This window comes from Charadrius vociferus, unplaced genomic scaffold (assembly GCF_000708025.1).
Source record: "Charadrius vociferus isolate BGI_N301 unplaced genomic scaffold, ASM70802v2 scaffold365, whole genome shotgun sequence".
Classification (NCBI taxonomy): Eukaryota; Metazoa; Chordata; class Aves; order Charadriiformes; family Charadriidae; genus Charadrius; species Charadrius vociferus.
Genome location: NW_009648559.1, coordinates 1,723,088 through 1,742,146, shown reverse-complemented (window position 1 = coordinate 1,742,146; position 19,059 = coordinate 1,723,088). Strand labels below are relative to the sequence as shown.

The window sequence follows — 19,059 nt, the reverse complement described above, 5'->3', positions numbered from 1 at the left end:
AGATAAACAGGTGACTATCACTGGTGACTACTGTAAACAAATGAAAAGTCAACATGCTTCTACTTTTTTTTATTTATTTATTTGAAGGGGATGGAAAACAAGGAGAAAGAGAAGGCTAGGGAGAGAGGGAAAGACGCACTGTAACTGAAAACATGCAAAAACCTCAAAATGGAGGACAGACTGACTGGTATTGTAAGTACAACACGGGAAAGAGATGGACCTGTTGGAGCAAGTCTGGAGGAGGGCCGCAAAAATGATTAGAGAGCTGAGAGAGTTGGATTTTTTCAGCCTGGAGAAGAGAAGGCTCTGGGGAGACCTTATAGCTCCTTCCAGCACTTAAAGAGGGCTTACACGAAAGATGGGGCAGACTTTTTAGCAGGGCCTGTTGCAATAGGACTAAGGGTTGTAAACTTAAAGAGAGTAGATTTAGACTAGATATAAAAGAAGTAACACTGGCCCAGGTTACCCAGAGAGGTGGTAGGTGCCCCATCCCTGGAAACATTCAAGGTCAGATTAGATGGGGCTCTGAGCAACCTGATCTAGTGGAAGATGTCCCTGCTTGTTGCAGGGGGGTTGGACTAGATGACCTTTAAAGGTGCATTCCAACCCAAACTGTTCTATGATCTTTAAATACTATCAAAATGAAGATAGAATTTTTTTATTTTTTTTTTTCTGTTACCCATCTTTTGCTTTGCTTAGTAAATGCAGATGTAGCAATGACCAAAAAATTCAGCAGCCCCAGAGGAACATTTAGTCTTTTGCCAATTTGTCTCTGCACAACACAGTGCTGAGAAGGGAGCTGAACCCTTTATGGGCAAACTGGCTTGAATGCAGCTTCAGAGTTGCAAGCTGTATTTGGTTCTGTAGTCCAGTAGAAACAGCATTTCCCTAGAGAGGAAAGAATTTTGTGTGTATCACAGGTGCAGGAACTTTTCCATTTAAGAAGCATAAATAGCCCCTAACTGACTACCAAAACCATGGCTTTCTGGTGTCTCTCATCTCCAGCCTTGGCTTGCACAATGGTCACAAGGGAAGTAGAGGGTTCTGTGCAGCATCAGCTGCAGCCTGCTACTTTGGGCATGTTATCTCAGAATTTGGACTTGCTCATGTAGAAGAAAACTCCTCAGCCCTTCTCCAGAGTTTTTAAATGAAAGTAGCTATTATGTTCTGAATACAAAATGTAGGGGACAACTTTCAAAGGTTTTAGGGGTTTGGGATTCACAGCTTCTTTTGCCTTTTTTTCCCCTTTATCAGGGAGGTCTCCCCAGTCATACCTGTCTATAGCAGGCAAGAAAAGAGGTATTGAAATCTCTCTTCTGTCTCACCAGAATTCCCTGGAGGAAAGAATTACAGGTGTGTACACACACACCAGTTTGAATTCTCAATACACTTTGCTGTAGGCAGCTTGCCCTTCAGTGTAGAGCTCCTGGTCAGCTACAACAGATGTCACATGTAACAGGAAGCAGCTATGCTAAAATAGTAAGCTGGAAGCAAGTCAAGAGAGCATTATATATATATAAATATAATATATATTTTATATATAAAGTGTGTAGAAAGGCTAGGAAGACAATTTGCACAATAGGATCCATTGCACATCAGAGAATTGATTCTTTAATATGTGCCCCTTTTGAGACTGAACAAGTTTCATAGACTGTCTACTAAGTAGATCTTATTTCTTAGACCGTTGGTGGTATTGCCAAACACCACACTGTACTGCTGCTGTTTCCTATCAAGACTCAAACACTAGTTCAGATCTTTCATACCATCCTTCCCTTGTGCTATGAAAAGGTTTAACTTGAAAGACTGAAGATTCCTCTTAAATCAAATTTTTCAGCAGTTTGGCTTTATTTGAGGAACTGAGTAATAAATGTAAACAGGGCAGTACAGTGTATTTCTGAAGGTTTCCGTAGGGAATCTTCCCTAAACTCACCAGTTTTATTGCCTCAAAGTCTTTTGATCCACTCAGATAAGATCCATGAATAAACAGAACTTTATTATTTAACCTGCAAATATTAAACTCCAAGATTGCTTTTATATACATGAAAAATATCTTTAATAATTAAAAAATTCAAGAAATCAAGATAAATACAGCAATTTCATAGCAGCATCTATTTCTATGTGGGCCATAAGGTACAACAAGAATTCATATCTGCTAAAATGCAAGTATTAAAGCTGCATCTAGTCTCGATGTCTCAAAACTAGATTTTTTTAAATAATTTGAGAGTTTAAGCTAGTATAAGGAAAGCCTCACCTTAACAACTGCATCCTAACACAGAACAATTCTTAAATTCCGAACTGCAGACTTTGGCAAGGCAAGAGGCAGTCAAAAAGCTATTCCAGCATTTGGAGAAATCTGCAATCTCAGCTGCTCTTCTCCCTTCAGCTACACCCCTCCTGCTCTTAAAGAAAAGTGTACTTTCTGTGGCTCATCAAGGCCCTTTCTTTACCATAGCGCCAGCAGGTAGACGTTTTTGTAAAAAGAGGCTAAGAATAATTGAATGCAGTGGCCCCAGAGGCTGACTACCTGGTTTCTGAGGGTTATAGGTCAGGCTTCACATAGACTGCAGAGCTATTAAAGTTACAGTAAATTACATACTGGCCAATAGACAGTCCTCCCCCAGCTGCCCCATTAGACGTACACAAAGCAGTACTGTAGACTGCATGGAGATTTAGTACATCAGTATTCTAAGAGCAGATGCTTTGATGCACGTTTTGCTACATTTGGTGCTTCCTAGTTTTGATTTTTGTTTCAGCACCTCTTATCTAGCTCCTTAGAAAGCTGGCTTGTTGGGACCATTCAAACAGTGCGAATACAGCTAGTTACAGTACCTGCTCTGTTGGAATGAGATACTTTTTCACATTTACTGGGTACATCTGTCCAAGTTCAGTTTGACACAGCTATGCTGTGATATACTATATCTAGGAATACTGAAACTGGTGGATTTCCAGGTGCTAAAATATAGCAACCATACATTTATTAAGATGAGTATTTTTACAACTGGCTTTTAAATTTTAAAATGTTTCTCTCTAGCAAGTGATGTAGACCAGTTTCATGTATTTCAGCATCAGGATCTGAGCAGGAAGCATTGCAGACACTCAGTACTCTTCAAGATAGTGTTTTACTTCAGCTGAGTTTAGACTTGCTTAAGGTGCAAGCTAGGGTGTGATCTGGCCCATGCAATTTCCCATTCAGGCCTGAAACAAATTACACCTTTGGAGAAACACTGTATCAGAATTGTCAAGTATTTAGCATCATTCTAGGGCGTATGTTTAGAAGTTTTGTAAACTGTGTACCATCCTCTGTTTCAGCAGGTCATGGACACAAGATCCTGGTGTTAAAATAATAACAACTTCACATGGAGCTTGTATTCTACTGCTCTTTATACCAGTGAATCCAAGAACAGGGTCCAGTATCAGAAGGTAGGGAATTTCATCATTATGGACAATGTTTCTTACAGAAAGGTCAGATGGGAGATGTGAATTCCAAGTTTCAGATATTGCAGAAGACACCAAAACACATGTAGTCTACATCACCTGGGATTGACATGTGTTTTCAGATGATCATCTCTTTGTCCACATTACATGATAGAACAGCTGGTATCCTCATTTTGCTGCAGAAATAAAACATCAAGACATTAGGCTAATTAGCAAGTGTACAAACAGTATTTATTGCTTGTTATCTACTTGATCCTCATATAGGTGTGTGGGATTTTTAGTGTTTTGTAAATATAGTTACTTATTGATAAAGCAAGGCAAGTTTTCAGGAGAGCCAGTACTTGAAGTATGCTAGATGGTTTGGGGGTGGGGGAAGAAGAAAACAAGCTTTTAAGAATGTAAGTCCATGCAATACATGAGCCTGTGCCTTCCTTAATGAAAGGCTATCAAGCTATCTATCGCTACCTCAGTTCTGAACCATCAAAATTCAACTGGCATGCAGATTCATGCTACCTTAGTTAGGATGGTAAAAACAGAAGCAAGAACTATGGTAACCCCGCCTTCCTTTAAAAGCACAGCATGCTTTCTTTGCAATATTTTACTGCATGCAGGAAGTTAACTTTTTTACTAAGCTTCCATTATTTCAGTACTACCAATGGAGCAGAAGCATTGAGGTACTAATAGCAAAGGTTTGATAGGAATTCAGCAGACAGGAATGACATTAACATTTGAGTGGGAGTATTAGAATTGATTCTTACCAGAAGTGGCATACAACTGTATTGTAAAGTTGCTGATAAAACAGATTAGAGGTGTAAGGAAAAAAGTTACTTTTGATTTCCATCACTGATTGTCAAATGAGCCTTATTATTAGTCAATTCAAATGAAGAGCCTTAAAAAAAAAAAAAAAGAGGCCCTATTCCAAACATGAAGAGCAGCTTGTATCACTAGGTCTCTTATGAGCCTAAAGCTTCCACTAGTGTTACTTCAACCATTTTGGCATACGCTGTGCAGAATAGCATTATAGAACCTTTCTCAATAGCCTATTTAACAGGGTCTCACCCTCCTTCAGTGAGACTGAAAATATTACAAGAATGTGCATGTAAGTCGGGAGACACTGATAAACAGCCTTTAAGCCAGATAGTATTATATTAATAGATATTTACCCAGATTTTCTGTTTGAAAGAAGGACAAGGAAAGAACCAAGCAGCAGGCAGTAACTGCCTACTTGAGGTACATTTTCTTCAGAAAGACAGTACTAAGATACCTTTCAGTTTTCAGACAGGTATGTTATGAAAGTATCTAGGGAATGGTGGGAGCTGTAAGACCTGGTGCAGTAAGATGCATGTACTCCATGTAACTGTGTAAGATCAGTTTTAGCAAGAGCTGTGGTAGCTCAACATGCTGAGTCAGCAGGAGAGGGAGAATGAATTTTTAGGTAGGCACCCCCCTGTGCTCAGGGCCTTGGTGTTTTACCAAGAAAGGGGACTCTGCTATTTCAAGTCAAGAAACAAACCAACTCAAGGCTGGAGTACAGTCCATAACTGTTCAGTTATGATCAATTTAAAACCCTTGTATTAGCTCTGTTTTAGACTACTTCAGCAGTTAAAGATACCTGACTACTAGTATATCAAAGTACACTAGGAGCATCCTATATGCAGATATTCAGACTCATAATGTGATCAGTCAAAAGCCATTTGGAGGGGCTAGAGAGTCTTTAACAGGGCATTACAATATGCAAATTGTAGCCAAAGGATTATAAAGTATATTAAAGGCAAAACATGCTTATTCTATTTCACTGCATTAATTCCATTAGCGTGACCTGCATCTGTACTGAAGTTCCACTTTGAAAGTATTGAAGGAAGTACTTGTGACTGAAGCAAGGCTGAGATACTTTGCACAGCAAGATGAGAAAAAGTAGTTCCTGGAAATGATCTGGAACAAAAGGGTCTCAAACTCATGTTTGAATATAAGAGATATTTAGGGAACAAAAGGGTCTCAAACTCATGTTTGCCTAAATATCTCTTAAATTCAAACAATACACTGAGAACTCCTATTTCAGCCTTTTAATACTTCTGAAAATATTAGATTTCTTCAGTGTGAACCTAAGTTTATCTGAAAAGCCATTCAGGGAGACTCTTTGGAGTGTCAGGTAAGTCACTCATCCCACATAAATAAAATATCTAGTTAGCATTTGTGTTCTGTTCTTGGAGTAACAGCTTTTAAGTTCATTCGTAGTCAGATGTTTAGATGGAACAGACATTAAAGCTAGTATTTTTCAGTGTGTCAGTAGTAAGAGACCAAACAATTAATGCTACTATTTGATCTTAATCAACCAGAGAATAAGCAAAGCATCAATTCCACTTCTGATGCAAAGCCATGCAAGCTACATCCTACATAGGATGACAGAATGCAGCACTATTAATGAAGCAAGTTTTCTGTGAGATGACAAGCATGATCCTCACCATCTCACCTGCTTAAGGAGGCTCACAGGAACCACTATCATGACACCAAACAACATTTCTTTTTTCTTCTTTTGGTCTGACATCAAGAAAAATATAAAGAGTTGTAGGATATGGGAAAATGCTTAGGGAATTTTTTCATACAGTAATGAAAAGAAATAGCCACTGAATGATTCTGTGGATAGCACGTATTTAAGCTTCAGGCAGCTTACCTGAGATGGAAACTCCATTTCACTTCCAGTTATTTCTTCATAGTCATCATCTTGCTCACTGCTTTCTTCTCCTCTGAGTACAAGCATTATCTTCCTTTCTGCAAGTTCCTAGAATACAATTGAATTGCCACCAAGAACCCTCAAGAATTAAGTACAAACAAGTTTAGTATTAGGACAGTAGAAGCTCTTTACTCTCTCACTTACCTCACCATCATCTGTGATAAGTGTAACACCAATATTATCTGCAGTTCCCCAAGACTTCTGAGACTTCCAGACCAGATCACTAGGACCTGGGCTTACCCCAGCTGCTGCACCCCAGATCTGCAACAGATTTAGGGTGAACATCTGAAGATTCTTATTTGTAGTTAGATTAGGATTCAGTATAACATATACAACTCTTAAGTACTCCAATACCAAAGATGTCTGGTAACAGAAACTGAACTACTGTGATCCCTGACAGGTTAGTTCTTTTCAGGGCTATTAAGAATGGTGGTGATTTTTTTTTTTTTAACTGGAGACTGTAAAACAGTGCCAAAAAGGCTGTTAACAGCTTCTACCTGATGTAGAGGTAGCCTTGCTTGCACATGCATGCCATTTAAGTCACAGAGCCAAGCCATAGTTACAGACATACTTATAGCAGCAATTTGTGTATACAAGATAGCCTCTAGCCTGGGGTCACTCACAGATCTCTTGAGTAAGCTTGTACAGAGTTTGGAGTGCAGAACGTAGAATTAGGCTCTTTGATCACTATCTAAATGTACTTAGGGTACATTTTCACCTGGAGAAGAGAAGGCTCCGGGGAGATCTTATTGTGGTCTTCCAGTCCCTTAAGGGGGCCTACAGGAGAGCTGGGAAGGACTTTTTACTGGGGCATGTAGTGACAGGACAAGGGGGAATGGCTTTAAACTGGAAGAGGGCAGGTTTAAACATTAGGAAGAAGTTTTTCACTTTGAGGGTGGTAAGGCACTGGAACAGGTTGCCCAGAAAGGTTGTTGAGGCCCCATCCCTGGAGGGGTTCAAGGCCAGGCTGGATGTGGCCTTGGGCAACCTGGTCTAGTGGGAGGGGTCCCTGCCTATGGCAGGGGGGGTGGGACTTGAACTTCAAGGGCCCTTCCAACCTAAACCATTCTATGATTTTAGAGCTAATATTTAGCTTAGTACCATAAACCATGAGCTCAGCATTGCTGAACTGTAGTGGACTAAAGCTTTCAGCAACAGCAAAAGTCTTTGCACAACTTGTATCAAGTCACAGGAGTATGGGGAACCCTAAGAATAAACTATATATTGATTCTGTTAATGACAGCCCATTCCAATCTGGAATGATCAAGTTCAATTCAAGATCTAGCTTTAAAGAAAATTTAATTGGCATTTCATATCAAGTTGTTGCAAGGATTTCCCCCCATTTTCCTCTCTACATAATATAAGGATTTGAGTTTTTAGGCACTTGTATATCAATTTAGTTTTCCTTATTACATGAATCTATAGCTATCTAACATAAGAAAAAGCTCTGAGTAAGTTTTACAAAACCACTACCTACTGTAACTACTTGGCCCGCTTGAAGAGTGAACCGTGAAGGAAATTTATATGTTACATCTGGCACACTTCCAAGATGTCTTCTTAACACCCATCCATGTAGTGGTTGATCCTGTGGGACAATAAGTTTCTCTCAGCATTACAGACAAACACCATATTTTACAAGTGCAAGGTTCTTTCCAGACTCAAGCGTCAGATTTAGTTCTACTCCTGTAGCATACAAGAATCTGATTAATTTTGAGGAAGCCTTCAAGTTACCATTAAAGCCTCCCTAGGATTTCTCCCAGTACTTTCTTAGAATTAACCTTAGCCCCACAAATATAGGCACATCTATTCTTGCCTTCTGTTGAAGAGGGATTGTGATGCTCTGTATGAGGGAGATTCTGATAAATGAAGTCGATCATGCCCATCTACCAACTTGGGACTTATATATAACAAATAGATAGTGGCCTGTGAAGGTTTTAAGGCATCTCAGGCTGAAGTGGCTAAGCTACCAACCACAAGTTTTGGAGCTCTGAGGATTAATTCTAATAATTCTGGATTTGCAGACTAGTCAAAGAATTATCTAATTGGTCAGATAAACCCTCTACATGGATTAGATACTGTCAGCTCTGTTCACCCTTTTAGCTGTTTTAAGCTTTTGTAAGTAATAAGAAGCTGTCTTTATCCCATTTACTAAGCACATTAGTTCAAGAATAAGTAGTACTTCTAATAGTGCTAGACTGAACCTGATGAGAAACAACTGACAGTGTTAGAACCCAGTGCATCTCCCCCCAAAAGCATCTCCCAGACATTGCTGTGAACAAAACACCTGCAGTACAAAAAAGAATCAATCAGTCTCTAGTCTTCTCTTGAGAGCAGCCAGATTAGCTGAGAAGTCCCCACTTTGTATTTAGTTTGGCAGTACTCTTCCCTTGTCTCTTCAAATCCTTCCCTATTGTCATCTCTTACTAAGCTACAAGTCAGTTCTCAAGAAGTCATACTTTGCAGTGAAGGCCATGCAGACTTGAATGAATAGAAATACCTCATTAGATTTGTTTTTAAGCCTGACATATTTCCCATCTGCATCAATTTCTTCAATAGATATATTTCCAGAAAATGAAGCATGCTGAACAGTCTGAAATCCAGCACTGTGCCCTCTCTTTCTGGCTTCTTTCACTTTCCTTTTCTTCCCATGTAGGAGCCGTCGCCCTTGACTTGTTGCTTGAGTTGCAGCACTCTGCGAAGGTGGACTGGGTGACAGCTTTAGCCTAGAAGGGAGTCAGACAACATTCACTTGAATATCTGATCTGCTTATTTCATGTCATTTCTACCCTCCCACTGTAGCCAAGCCTAACAGCTTCTTATATCCAAGCTTTCCCTGAAGTCTTGAATATAAGATTTTATTTTTACTGGCAAGAGTAGCTAAGTAGCTTGTTAAGCCTGGAAGACAGCCCCAGAGTTCAGAGCAAGCTTGTGTCAATAAGAAGATTCCCAACTGCCATAAGTATTCCTTTAAAGTCTCTACAAACACAGTCTTTAGTGGAAGTAGTTTGAGTTTTTGACCCTTCTTAGCAAGCTTTGAGTCCATGTTGTTCTCACCAGGTAGTGTCTGGATAGCTGGGAGTTGATACAGTTTCATTCATGAAACTTAAGCACTGTCTTTGATATATCTCTAGGATGTAGCACAAAGCTTTGAGAAGGTTTGATTCTAGGAAGGGATGTCTAATGGACCTTTGAACTTTATCAGTTGGGTTTATCAAGTTACTTCATCTTATTACACCATGTGGTGGATGTGGGATGTAAATACTGTCTACAAGAAGATTATGCTTCAAGAAGTAAATTATGGCACTAATCACATACTTAATATTTATTTTTTTGCCTCTTCCATGTTCTACAGAATATATAGTTAATTAGCATAGGATCTTGGATGAAGCAAGTCCTCATATGAGGATCTTGCCATAGCCTACCTCTGTTCCTCTCCTTCCAGCATCTTTCTGTAGGCATTTATTTCCAGATCTAGAGCCAGTTTCACATCTAAGAGATGCTCATATTCTTCCAACTGTGCTTGTGCCTGCTGCTGGGCTTGTGTTATTTCTTTCTCTTTTTCAGCTATACACCTTTGATGGAGATCACGGTCATAATCCAGCATCCCCTGTAGCTCCTTTATTCTATTCTCCAAAGCAACATTCTAAAATTAAGGGGAAGGAAAAACCAATTAAATCATAACTGAAAATTAGAGAGGAGAGTCCAGTATTTTGAATTAGGTATCTAAATTTAAGTAATTCTAAGGATATACAAATAAAGATAGTACCTGGCTTTGGTATTGATTAACTTGAGATGTCAGAACATCAACTCTCAGCTTTGTTTCCATCAGCTCCTCCCGAGCCGCATTGGCAAAGTCACTGTGTCTCACTGCAGATGCCTGAGCGTTCTGCACCTATGGATAAGTCACTGTTAGTAACGAGTTGCTTATGACCATGTATTTTAAATAAGGGAGGAAAACCAAGTGATTTCCAGCTGTCACAGCTGGAAATAGTTATGTTTTATTGGTATAAGCATATTTAAGTATAGTCCAGGTCAGAAAGTTTTTCATTGCTTTGCAGGGAGGTTTACACAATTTTGACATTTACATCAGAAAGTCAGCAGTAATCAAGTAGTGAAAATTGCTGGATTAGGATATTTCAATTACAGATGCATGAAGTCTTTGTATAGATATGAAGTAAATGGATTCTCCCAACAGAACAATGAAGAATGTTTAGAATATTTTTAGAAGCTAAGCAGCTTCAAAGCATGGGGCTACAGGATATTAGGTGTGCTTATCAAGCTATTGCTCTTCCCCTAAAGTTCTGTTACTAAACAGTTCCTGCATCACTATAAGGAGTACTGAGCTATTTCTAGAGCAATTCAATCTTGAGTTGTTCCAAGAAAGGATAAAGTAGAGCCATGCTACTACAAGAGGCACTCACAGAATTCCACTGGAAACCTGGACAGAAGCATCCAAAGGAATTCACCGAGTTGGCATATAAATTGTAATATAGAGAAAGCCAAAAGAACCAGGAAGAAATGAACACACACACTTGTTGAGAAAAGTAGCAGATAATATGATTCTACACTGAGTATTAAACAAGACTTAGGAGACCAATACCATATGCTGCATCCAAGCCAGAAACCCCTGGGATCATACCTACCAAGAGTATAAGCTTGAAGTATTACTTTTTCCTGCATACGTGGCTAATGTTGGGAAAGAGGTGACAGACCAGTTCTGGAAGACAAACTATCAAGCTACTTCCATAAGCACCCTCTCCCCATTATCCAGCACTAGCAACTGGAAAAGGACATTTGCACTCATACATTTAAAAGTGCACTTGTAGAACTGTAAGAATGTCTTATTTTATGCATTTTAGTAAAATTATAATCAGTAGGTTAAGTTTGATTCAATAATACTGAAATTGCTTAACACAAACATAGCATACCTTAGTCCTGAACATGTCAGACAAGCTCTCAGCTTTGTCAGAAGTCTGAATTATGATCAGCTTTATTCTATTAGCCATTCCTGATTGCTCCCCAAAAGGGACAGTATGGTGCTTGAAACAGTTTTGTTTGGGACCAAGTGTTCATACAATTTCAATTTTAATATTTGACACTACTTTGAAATTCCGTAACAACTTGTACCAAGCAGCTCTGCATTGAATACAAGGGCTCTATCAGTCAGCCTTTTATGTTCATGTGACTATAATCATATCAAGGTGCAAAGAACTTGTTTTCTTTTATTGGCATCTTTTACAGACTCACTCTTGCATTGAATGTTCGCTCCAGCTCCTCTTTGTATCCTTGAATTTGTTCTTCATGTTGTTTTCTGAGCCCCTGCAGAGCATCCGAGACCTTACTTTCAAGTTCTCTCTGACAGCCAGATTCTATTTCTGCTATCCTGCTCTCATGGACTCTTTTCGTCTCCTTGAGCTCCTAGGAGAAGAAATGCCTCAGAGAATAAGCAAAGCAAAACAGTTTCATTTGAGACTGGATTTACTGTACCAGCTTAGCAAGTCATTCAACATTGACACAGATTTATCATTGAGTGCATGGAAATTAATCTTCATTCAGATCTTAGATATTCATCCATTAGGTCAAGTAGTTCCACCTTGTGCTGGATTGTTTTGCTTCCTCACTACCAACATTGCGTAAATTAATACCTGCAGTAGTTTGAATTTGATTTTAAGAATAATGCTTTGTACTAGATTGATTTCTCTGCTTTACTTAAAAACTGAAGTGTGTATGCATGTGTACTTTAAATATTCTTGTTTTATTCAAAAGGTAACAGTACTTGGATAGATAAATTGGAATTCTCTATCACTTAAACCACACACTTTGAGATTCCTTCCAGTTAGAAGGAAGTTGGTTTACATTCACATTTTCTAGTTCTATGGACTGAGTTCTCACACAAAGGTTACCAGACACCTTCGATAAGCATTAAAGAAGCAGGGAACATAAGTTGCTTATTAAAGGAGATTTAACTTCTTCGATTATTTTAGGCTTCCAGCAAACATGTGGAATCATTTAAATTTGATTGTAATAGATGCACTTCTAGTTACACAAAGTAGTATATTGGGATTGTAGTTACCTTCAGAAGTGCAGCCTAAGAAAGTGATCTCATATTCCAGATACCTATCAGTACTATGCCAGTTAACATGAGGTTGTGTACTTTTTCCTATTTTGGTAGATTTTATTGGCTGGTGTGCTGCCATAGGTTGACTCAGCTAGTTACCTTTTTAAGGATAAAGCATATCTTAACTTTGCTTTTAAGCGCATCCAGGAATCATGGACACCTAAAAAAAATATATATACTCGTTCATAAGCTAAAACATACATCTTCATGAAGGTGGTGCTGGAACATGATTTGTTCCTGCAAAGTTTTCATATGATTTTCCAGGTCCACCCTCCTCAACATTTCACTGTTGAGATGTTCTTTGGTATCTTCCAGTGACAGCTGCAGCTAGAAGAGAGAGATATCAGGGTAATCAAACTTAAGAGGTCATTTTTCCAAACTACAACAATCAACTTCATTCCCACAGTTCAACTTCATTCCCACAGCAGTCAAAACACACTGCTTAAGTGAAGTTGGTTACTCTGTTTAAGTTCTTATTTCAGTGGGATCCAGCTTATTAGCAACAGGAAGAACCCTATTTAATTTTTATGTAGGCCAGATTTCCCACACAGCAAGTATAGAGCAGCCCTTCATCCCACCATCTAAAGTTTGACTCCTCAAAGTAGACTTCTGATCAATCAATTGTACCATCCATATACATTCCACCCCTTCACAACATAAAGTATTCCAAACTTCTCCCTAAATTCCAATATAATTTGTTTGATGCTTAATAAATGAAATCCTCCAAATATAGCTAAACTATGTTGACAAACCATTATACTTCCAGCATTGGAGTGTGCTGCTTTAATGATAAAAGTTTGGGGGGGGTGGGTTTTTGGTGTTTTTTTTTTTATCCTGAAGATTTGAAATTAGCTCATTCAGTGATCACATTAAAGCATGATGATACAAAAAACTATGCTCTTAGAAATGCATTTGTAGAGTAGCAACTCAAGCAGAGTTCATTTTAGTAGCACAAGAGCCTACACAAAAAAGTAATCATAAAAATCATAGAATGGTTAGAGTTGGAAAGGACCTTAAAGATCACCTAGTTCCAAATCCCCTGCCATGGGCAGGGACACCTTCAAGCCAGCGATGGGGCATGCATAATCTCTCTTGGCAACCTGTTCCAGTATCTCAGCACCCTCACAGCAAAGAACTTCTTCCTAATATCTAATCTAAATCTACCCTCTTTCAATTTAAAACCATTACCCTATGTCCTATTGCTACAGTCCCTGATAAAGAGTCCCTCATCTTTCCTGTAGGCACGCTTCAGATACCAGAAGGCTGCTATAAGGTCTCCCTGGAGCCTTCTCTTCCCCAGACTGAACAACCCAAATTCTCTCAGCCTGTATTCATAGGAGAGGTGCTCCAGCCCTCTAATCATATCTGTGGCCCTCCTCTGGACTCACTCCAACAGGTCCATGTCCTTCTTATGTTGGAGGCTCCAGAGCTGGACACAGTACTCCAGATGGGGTCTCACCAGAGTAGAGTAGAAGGGCAGAATCGCCTTCCTCAACCTGCTGGCCATGCTCTTCTGATGCAGCCCAGGATGCAGTTGGCTTCCTGGGTTGTGAGTGCACATTGTCAGCTCACATCATTGAGCTGCTGATCAACTAACACCCCCAAATCCTTCTCCTCAGGGCTGAACTGAATAGTCAGAACTTATTTATTCTACCTAGATTTAAGCATAGTGAAGCAGGATCCATCAAATGCTACCTCTGCTGATATGTTAGAAAATGCTACAGGGGCTACAACAATACAACACATTTCAACTTACTTTGTCCTTAGAACAAGAAATATTACATACTTTGGGCATAGAATAGAATTAAAGGTACCTACAACAGGTGGAAATTTTAACAGACCAACTATTAGTAGCATCTGCTTTCAGTAGGATCACAGAAAACTTTTTGTCCACCTGTCATTGCCATAGGTAAGTCTTTCCCTGCTTTTAAATCTCAATAATTAGTTGGGGGAAAAAAACAAGCAAAAGCTTCAGGAATGAAAGCAAAGTTGACATTTCAGGAACAAGTCTTACATTGACTACTTGATCCTTTAATTCACGAAGGTTATTCTCCAAACTTCGGTTCTCATTCAAAGCTGTTGCTAAGTCAGCTTCCTTTGCATTCAGCTGAGCATCAAGGTCTCTCAAATGTGCCTGTGCCAGTTTCAAATCAGCTTCTTTTTTTGAATTCCTGCAAGTGATAGTTTTACACTCATAAGTTGCAGCTGGTAAGCGAGAAAGTTTGTTTTTATTGTGTTTACTTTCACAGGGGTCTGTGGCAGAACTAAAACAGAAGAGAGGTTAGTAACACTTGTGAGAGCACAGGGTAGGCTCAAAGAAACAAACTAGACAGGCCCCTCAGACAAGTATTGTTTCATCAGAAAGATTTCTGACCCAGTTTCCAGCTTGTTTTGTGTGAATCCTATGCAGAAGCCAGCTATTTTCCATGGCATTATCAACCAGAGAGGGAAGGGACAGTGCAGGCCGCTGTCTCCACAGGGAGGGACTAGTCACGCTCAAAGCCAAAGTTAACCAGACCACCATGACCTGCCACCACTGAACAAGCTGCTCACACAGACACCTCCTTTCAGGAGCAAAGGCCACCACCAGCTTCTTAGCAAAGTGCCTACAGGACATTAAAACACACCACTGCTGAGGCCCCAGAGCACCACACGGCCCTCTCACCAGGAGGGAGCAGCCACAGAGGCTGCCTCCACCCTGAGGGAGGCCCCTCAGCCCCTACAGGCAGCCAGGCTGGGTGTGAGCAGCTTTCCTGAGGCAGGGTGGCAGGCGATGCTCGGCCTCTGCGGACAGAGGCAGAACACAGCTCTGGCTGCCAGGCATGCGATTCCTCCTCCCTCACAACCCCCCTGGGACCTTCCTGCCCACAGCACAGGAGACTTGTCCCCAGGAGGCCACTGTCCCAGCCCTGGTGAGCAGGTCCTGTCAGCCCCACATCCCCAGCTGGGGCTTTGCCTGCTTCAGCCCCTCAGCTCCTGCCACAGGGCAGCGAGCCCCCACAGCAGCTGTGCTTCCCTCACAGTGCCCTTGCAAGGGGCTCTTCTCCCTCAGGAAGCATCAGGCCCCCTTCCCTCCTTCACACCATGGCAGAGCTACAGGGCAAGAGATGCTTTGCCTTCAGAAGAGGGCCATTTCACACAAATACTCAGGTACAGAGCCTTTGGGTACCACCTGGATGGCCAATACAGTTGTTTAAGTTGCCAGTTTTACTTGGCACCACAGTAGAGAAGTGCTGGGCCCACAGCAAGTTCCTGTCAGAGAAAGGGGTGGTAATTTCCCAGACTACTCTACTTTCTAAAATCCTTGCAGTTGCCTGACCATTATCCAGAGTCTGACTTCCTGCTCAAAACTCAGATTTGAGATTGCAAAGAGTAAAGTCTTCAATTTATTTTAGCAAAATCTGTTCTGCCAAGTTCTGGTAATTCATACAATGACTTTTCCAGTTGATAACTGAGCAGACCAGTTGGAGAGAGTCCAAAGCCATTCTGCAGGAGTGATCAGCTCTAGAAAGCTTGGACTGCAAGGAAAGATTAGGAAAAAGTAAGGGTTGTTTAGTCTAGAGAAGAGAAAAGTGACAGGAGACATAACAGTCTTTACATACATTAAAGACTGCTGCAGAGAAGAAGGGAATCTGTTTTCTATGTCAGTTGTGCAAAAGACAGGAAGTTGCAGGCTTAAATTGCAGAGAGGAATCCCTGCATTAGATGTTAGGAAGAGTAAACCAACAGTAGTTCAACACTGAAGCACATTGCCTGGGGGGGGGAATATTCTGGAATTTCCATCATCTGGAATTTTAAAAAAGGGTTATGCAAACATCTGCTGGAAGGGATGCAGGTATGGTTGGTTCCAACACAGGCCTGGGGCCTGAGGCTGCATCAAGTTCTTGCTCAAGGCCTTTTCTAACCATGCTGTTCAGAGACATTTGTTGTCTGTTTCTCATACTTCATGACTATGATGCAAACCCAAATATTTTGCTAGCAGAGGTTACTTATCCTTTACTCAGACTCCAGGAAAAAAGTAACTCTACTGGTGTAACGATGAAAAACAAGATCATGTATTGTAGGTTTTTTAGTATTAACATTTTTTTCTTTTTAGGCATTAATTAGCCACCTTCCTTTTGGTATCTCTGCTACCACTACCACTTACTGTTAGTATTAGTTATGATATTAACAAGTACATCCATAACACTACTAGATAATATTGACTGTTATGTAACTACACTACATAATATTGACTGTTTTCATCCTAAAATAATATAAATTCCATTCTGCAATCAAAGTGCATGCAAGACTGAAATTCCATTAGTATCTGCATTTTAACAGTCCACTTTCCTGATGCAGGCTTCTACAGCCAGGTTCATGTTTCCTGTGTTCTTTCCCGACAAACATTATTTTCAGTGAGTCATTTCATCTTTAATAACAGTAATTTAACAACTCTGGCTTTGACAAGAGCATTTACTACCCTTTTAAACCAAGTTTGGGGTTCAAAACCCCACTTCACATTATTATGCAGCAAACAGTGACAGTAACTCTACAACATTCCATGTACCAACCACTCCACAACTAAGCACAGCTTACTAGCTATAAGTTGCAAGCAATAACTTTGAGACACTGCCATTTACATTCCTTGTAAATCAGGGTGCCACATATATTTGAACTGGAGAATTTAAATAATTTTACCAGAAAGTTCAGTATGTTTGAAGCAGACTCCAGTTTGTCAAGACAAGAGGACATTAACAGCACTTGCAGAATTCATTCTTACAGCATCAGCTTGCTACACTGCTTATTTTGGGTTCAGTAGCAAAATGCACATCTCTGCTCTCTGGTGCAGAAAGAAACTGGTCTTGTCTTTCTCTGCTGTGCTACTGTAGTTGCTTTGACCTTCCTCAGGCTCCAAATTCAACCAACTGATATGCTTATCCACAGCTCCTCCTCCCCAAATGGCTTTGGCCTACTTCCAATTACCACTGTTTAAATAGTAAAAAAAAGCTGAACTGCAAGCACACTTCATTGTTGCTGAAGCTTTAAGTCTCTTTACCAGCAATTAATAAGAGTCAATGGTTAATGCTGTGTGGAAGTTATCTGGTGACATTCCATCCTATAAGAGTTCCAGGTTATTTAAAGGGTGTGTATATATAAAGGGCACGATACCCTCAAAGCAGTATGTTTCCAAGTCATCTGAGACATTTGCAGTTAGACATCCCCAGATACAACATACTCATTAATATTAGGATTTCAGTCTAGTCCTTTCAGAAATCAGCACATACTCTGTATGATTTCCCATGGGCTGTGAAGTTAACCACTTCTAAGACCTAGTTACTTTAAAGAAAAAAAAAAAAATCAGTTCAGAGGATTGCAAACCTGCCAAGCCTAAAGCTTTATAAACAAAGCCAGAGTTACACAAACACAAAGAGCAGCAGAAAAGTTTTAGAACTAGCATTGCCCCTCTCCTCACTGTCCACTCAAGTGGCTGGTTAGATTTATGAAACAGATCTACAAGCCAAAACCCAGCATGAATGAGACAAGCCAAAGAACTTCTAAGCAGCTGAAAACAGAAGCTTAGAGTAAAAACACATTTTATTCCCAAACAGAACAGCTATTTGAGTCCTACTGAGCCTGAGGAGGCAGTATTTGCTCCATACAAATGTTCAAAGAAAAAGCTGCTGCCTAAAGGTGCTACAACACAAGTTTATAACAAGAATTAGAGGGCCTGTGGACAGCAAAATTATGGCAAGTTTATAATTGATTTAGCAGTATAATGGGGCATTAAAATAACTAGCAATGCTCGTACTCTGTATATATCCATAAAGAAAGCTTGTTGGGATTGGACACTTGTTCCCTCCCCTTCACTCTACGCATCTTTTTCCCTCCTTCAAGAGATTTGATTGCACTTACATTGGGCCACTGCTTTGTTCCAGGCTTGGCGAGACTAGACAACAAGATGATGCCAGGCTTAGGATACACAGCTGGCAAGAAAGTCAAGCCTGAAACAGCAGGCAGTTCATCCCTGTAGCATGCAAGTCAAGACCTAAATGCCACTAGGACAATTTCCATGAAGTACCAGCCTGGACCAGGTAAGATGTACTGCGCACAGGACTACCTTTTCTGTGTATTCCCCTCTAGGGGAGCTAAAAGCCCCCAAGAGATGCAAGATGACTCCATACAGAGACTCCTTCCCCTACACCCATAACTTTCTAGATGCTTTCCAGCATAACAGCTTCTTGAGTGTTTAGAAACACAGGTATGATGCCAAACCCAGTAAGCTATGCATTCATGCAATACTATTCCCATAAAGCCACCCAACACCTCAAGTTTGGGGGAACCCCCACACCCATCACAGGGAGGTGCTGCGGTGGCCCAGCAGCACATCTCCAGAACAGACGTTAGGATTTCTCCTAACCCAAAACACCCCAACCGCACAGGGCCACACCTTTGGGGTGTCCCCACGACCCAGACACCCCACAGCACTGAGCACTCCCTCCCCAGCACACAGCTGCTGGTGAGCAGCATCCCCTTCCCCTCGCCCTACAAGAGCCCCGAAGAGGCGGCCGCGGCCCCGGGGCAGTCCCCCGCTGGGGGCCCGGCAGGTGCGGCGGGCGGACCGGGACACCGACCTGCTGTGCAGCTGCCGGTGCTCCTCGCCGATCTTGCTCAGCTCTATCTGCAGCGTGGCCCGCTCGATGGCGATATCGTCCAGCGCCCGGCGGGCATCGGCCAGCTCCGCCTCGTAGCAGAGCCGCAGGCTTTGAAGCTCCGGCTCGCCCCCCGCCTCCTT

General features: G+C 40.9%; 1 protein-coding gene across 1 annotated transcript in view; it reads right to left on the bottom strand.

Annotated features, from left to right (window-relative positions):
* Nucleotides 1–750: 750 nt before the first annotated feature.
* Nucleotides 751–19,059, bottom strand: part of LOC104287449 (lamin-L(III)-like) — a 20,904-nt gene continuing 2,595 nt past the window's right edge. Inside the window, exons 2-12 of the mRNA XM_009886159.1 lie at nt 18,899–19,056; nt 14,299–14,455; nt 12,486–12,611; nt 11,414–11,584; nt 9,933–10,058; nt 9,589–9,809; nt 8,664–8,889; nt 7,644–7,751; nt 6,311–6,427; nt 6,107–6,214; nt 751–888 (exon numbers count right to left, since the gene is read on the bottom strand). Coding sequence (XP_009884461.1) covers nt 751–888; nt 6,107–6,214; nt 6,311–6,427; nt 7,644–7,751; nt 8,664–8,889; nt 9,589–9,809; nt 9,933–10,058; nt 11,414–11,584; nt 12,486–12,611; nt 14,299–14,455; nt 18,899–19,056 — 1,656 coding nt within the window. The remainder of the gene's footprint in view (nt 889–6,106; nt 6,215–6,310; nt 6,428–7,643; nt 7,752–8,663; nt 8,890–9,588; nt 9,810–9,932; nt 10,059–11,413; nt 11,585–12,485; nt 12,612–14,298; nt 14,456–18,898; nt 19,057–19,059) is intronic.